General features: G+C 56.7%; 1 protein-coding gene across 1 annotated transcript in view; it reads left to right on the top strand.

The window, feature by feature from the left end:
* Positions 1-4,248, top strand: part of KCNT1 (potassium channel, subfamily T, member 1) — a gene marked incomplete at its 3' end in the record, with an annotated part of 39,580 nt that overhangs the window by 27,027 nt on the left and 8,305 nt on the right. The window contains exons 11-16 of the mRNA XM_010131162.1: positions 946-1,126; positions 1,222-1,386; positions 2,221-2,357; positions 2,598-2,661; positions 2,946-3,054; positions 3,730-3,838. Coding sequence (XP_010129464.1) covers positions 946-1,126; positions 1,222-1,386; positions 2,221-2,357; positions 2,598-2,661; positions 2,946-3,054; positions 3,730-3,838 — 765 coding nt within the window. The remainder of the gene's footprint in view (positions 1-945; positions 1,127-1,221; positions 1,387-2,220; positions 2,358-2,597; positions 2,662-2,945; positions 3,055-3,729; positions 3,839-4,248) is intronic.

A 4,248-nucleotide genomic window follows, 5' to 3' on the forward strand; every position in this document is an offset into this window, starting at 1 on the left:
CCACGGCGGCTGAGCTCGTTTGTGTAATAAGCTGCTGGAGCTTCTGCTAATTAACTGGGTCTTTACCCTGTGCATTGCCAACAGCAAAGGCATCTCTTTATGGAGGAGTTACTTCTCATCACTGGGTACTTAGCTTCGAATTAGGCTTCCTGAATCTTCCTCTGGCTCGCTTGGTCTGGCTTTGAAGCATATAATACCATTAAGTTGCTGAACAGACAGGAAATGAAGCTCTTAGGCTCATGAGTCTTTGGCAATAAAGACAATCCTCCGATGTGACTAATGCAGTTTCGGAACTCATCAGTGCTCCCTGCCCGTGGTGCCTTCTGCCCGCTGTGGCCGTGGACGTGTTCCTTGGTGGATGTGGCAGGGCTGTGATTCGAGTGTGCAATCACTTAGGTGACACTTGTGTTTAGCGAGATGACTTTGAAACTGCAGGTTTATGGAGATTCACTGCCTGTCTATCTGCTGGGAGCTGCCCGGGCAGCGGCACGGGGCTGGGAGTGGGCTGGGATCTGCCTCCTGCCTGCCGGAGCGCATCCCCCCTACTACTGAGAGCCCTTCCCGTGGGCTGAGTCCCTCCAGAGCCTTACTGGGTCAGCTGCTTGCTTCCACAGTTTGTTTTTTTGCAATGCAAGGGTATCCCCTGGGCGATGATCACCATGCTGTCCATGGCATGGTCTTACTGTGCCCCATCACCCTGGGCCTAGGCTTTCCCATGCTGCTTTAGTGAGCAGCCACATCAGACTAACTCCTTCATCTGTCAGCATGATTAGCTGAATCATTTCTGTTGGTGACATAAACCCACTGCTGATGCTGACAATGTGTTACAGAGAAATTTCCTCCATGGACGTGGGTGTAAGTTGCCTTCTAGGGTTCCCCGCTGACTTCAGCAGGCGCTGTGGGCACTGCCTGTCTCCTGCACTGTGATGTGCTTTCTCTCTCCAGGACCTGTGGCATCCAGCATTTAGAAAGAGCAGGTGAGAAGCTCTCCCTCTTCAAGTCCTTCTATTTCTGCATCGTCACCTTTTCCACCGTGGGCTACGGAGACGTGACACCAAAGATCTGGCCTTCCCAGCTCCTCGTCGTGATAATGATTTGCGTCGCCCTGGTCGTGCTGCCGCTCCAGGTTAGACTTGCACAGCCAAGGATGAGGAGGGGTGCAGAGCCTGCACGCGGGCAGCCCTGCCGATGGGGACATCAGCTCTCTGCCTTTGTTTGCAGTTCGAGGAGCTCGTCTACCTGTGGATGGAGCGGCAGAAATCAGGAGGCAATTACAGCCGTCACCGTGCCCAGACGGAGAAACATGTTGTCCTTTGTGTCAGCTCCCTCAAGATCGATCTCCTCATGGATTTTCTCAATGAGTTTTATGCCCACCCGCGCCTGCAGGTGAGGACCAGGCATGCTGCCACGCTGTGCTCGGACAACGCTCACCCTTGCTGGGCTCACAGCCTTGCTGGGCATGGCCAGGGTGCTGCTGGTGGTGAGTGCCCTGTCCAGCTACAGCAAATGTGGCAAAGAATGAGGTAAAACCCATCCAGCCCCGCACTGGGAAGTGTGTGCTGCACTGGCCAGGGAAACGTGACAAGTGGTACCTTAGGGCCGCCTTGCTTTTCCCTCTCTGCCTGGTCCAGGCCTGTTAGAGCACATGGAGAGGGACCAGAGGGACTTTCTAAGTGTAACGGTGTCTTTGCTGAGTGAAGAACCTCAGACAGACACAGGACATTGCTAAACCTCAGTGGGATTTACTCGGCTCCTACTGGAGTATCCTCACATAAAAAGTGATCTTGGAAATGACTGTGCCTTTCCCACTCCTCATGACGAGAGCATCGCAGACGTGCTTCAGATTTGCATTTCATTCCAACACTCATACACGCTTCATTACCACCGCCCAGCCGTGGCTCCACGCATTCGAGCTTTAAACTCCTGCTTGTTTCTGTAACCGCGGGAGGCTCTGCTTTGCTGTGGGCGTGCAGCTCTCTCCTGGTGCCCCAGTCAGATGTGCCTGCGTTGGCTTTACTATGCAGAGTGGGTGGAGGAGATGCTGATGCGTTTACCCAGACCCTTGCAGGACCCTGGAGCTGGGGCAGGGGGTGTCACACGTGGAAACAAGTATCAGAAGCCCCAGAGGAGCTGTTCTCTCCGGCAGCAAAGCCCCATGTCTCGGCTCGCTGTGGCAGGCGCGTGCGGTCCCGCCAGCCCACGTGAGCCTCTCTCTTCCAGGATTACTACGTGGTGATACTTTGCCCGACAGAGATGGATATCCAGGTGCGGCGGGTCCTGCAGATCCCTCTGTGGTCGCAGCGCGTGATCTACCTCCAGGGCTCCGCGCTGAAGGACCAGGACCTCATGAGAGCCAAGTGAGCAGAGGGATATGCTGCACATCCACGGCGCGGCCGCTCTGCTGAGCTGCCCACAGGCCTTTTTGCCGCCGAGGAGGGTCCCCAGTAACGTCAGCCCAGATGCACTGACGATGGGCATCCCTGCATGCCTTCGTCGGGGTCTCGGAGAGGACTGGTACCAGCACCCTGGCTGATACGGGCATATGCCCGGCTTTGCTGGGCCATGCAGTTCATGGGGTCTCTGCTCTCTGTTTGCAGGATGGACAATGGAGAAGCCTGCTTCATTCTCAGCAGCCGAAATGAGGTGGACCGCACCGCAGCGGTAAGCCAGGCCTGGGGGTGGCACGGTCAGAGATTATTCATTTCTGAGGCCAGAAGGGACCGGGGTGATCACTGCATCTTGCCATGTAGAAGGCAGATGCACCGCTCAGTGCTGGGGCTTGGGGAGCAGGGCAGGGAGGTTATCCCCTGTTAGCAGCGGGTGTGGGAGGAGCCCTTGCCGTGTCTCTCCATGGTGGTCGGGTGCTTTGCAGTTCATCCTGGGGGTAAAAGTGTTGGGGAAAATAAGCTGTCAGACGAGTAGCTCTTGCTCTTCTCCTTGGCTAGGACCACCAGACCATCCTGAGAGCCTGGGCTGTGAAAGATTTTGCTCCAAACTGTCCTCTCTATGTTCAGATCCTAAAGCCTGAAAACAAGTTTCACGTCAAGTTTGCCGGTGAGTTGGGGGGACTGCGCGGCAGCGGGCAGCACTGCTCGCTTCGCTGGGCCAGACTGTCTTTCCTGGCATCACGGATGTTTCCAGTGCTGTTTCCATCTCAGAGGGGTCCATGACCTGGTGCTAAGACTCCTCCCGGTAGCTGGAAGATATTTTAAGGCCATCAGCTGTCAGCCGTGATAAAGGGTTCTCAGGATGCACACTAGAGCCTGCAGCAATGCTCCTGGGGCCAGGGTAGAGCTGGCTCTGGGCTGCCCTGGAATGGGCTGTGCGTGGGCACATCAGTCCCGTGTGTGCCTGTGTGTGTGTCTCTGCAGACGTGGCAGCAGTGGCCCTGGTGGGCTGGTGTCCACCTGCCTGGTTTCCAGCCTGCATCCCCGTTTTCCTGCTTGCATGAATCCCGTTTGTGGGGCTCCCCATGGGCTGCTGATCAGCTGGAAGCCCTCCCAGACTGGCAGGGGGGAGGAGGCACCAACCCCCGTTTTCCTGCTTGCATGAATCCCGTTTGTGGGGCTCCCCATGGGCTGCTGATCAGCTGGAAGCCCTCCCAGACTGGCAGGAGGAAGAAGCACCCAGCCCCCAACACCACCGCAAAACTGCTGCGTCCCCAGGCACCACCAGACAAGGAACATATCCATCCCCCTCCCCACTGTGACTGTCTCCTCTGCCTTTCAGATCACGTCGTCTGTGAAGAGGAGTGCAAATACGCCATGCTGGCACTGAACTGCGTCTGCCCTGCCACTTCTACTCTCATCACGCTGCTGGTGCACACCTCCCGTGGCCAGTGAGTGCTGCCCTGCCTGCCCCTGCCTGCCCCTGCCCAACCAGCCCAGTAAAGCAGTGGTGTTGGTCCTGCGCTCCGTGGCCAGTCAGAAATGTCTGAATTTTGGGTGAGGTGCCACCCAAAGGGTTATGAAGCATCACTGCCAGATGACTCTTGCCCCGCGCTCAGAGCTGTTTGCCCACACAGTCTCTGAACTCAGCCTCTGTGCTGGGTTACCCTCGTTAAATAAAATCAGAAATGAAAACGAGCTCGTCCTAAGCCTGCAAATGCCGACAGCTCGTGGAGCTGGTTGCTGTAATCTCACCGCTCTTGGACTCAATGGCAACTTCAGCAGCTCTGCCCCTGGAGCTGGCTGATGTCCTGGGGTCTGTGCTAGCACCGGGGGCGGGGGGGGGATCCCATCCCGGCTT

This window comes from Buceros rhinoceros, unplaced genomic scaffold (genome assembly GCF_000710305.1).
Source record: "Buceros rhinoceros silvestris isolate BGI_N320 unplaced genomic scaffold, ASM71030v1 scaffold18672, whole genome shotgun sequence".
In the NCBI taxonomy this organism is placed as follows: domain Eukaryota; kingdom Metazoa; phylum Chordata; class Aves; order Bucerotiformes; family Bucerotidae; genus Buceros; species Buceros rhinoceros.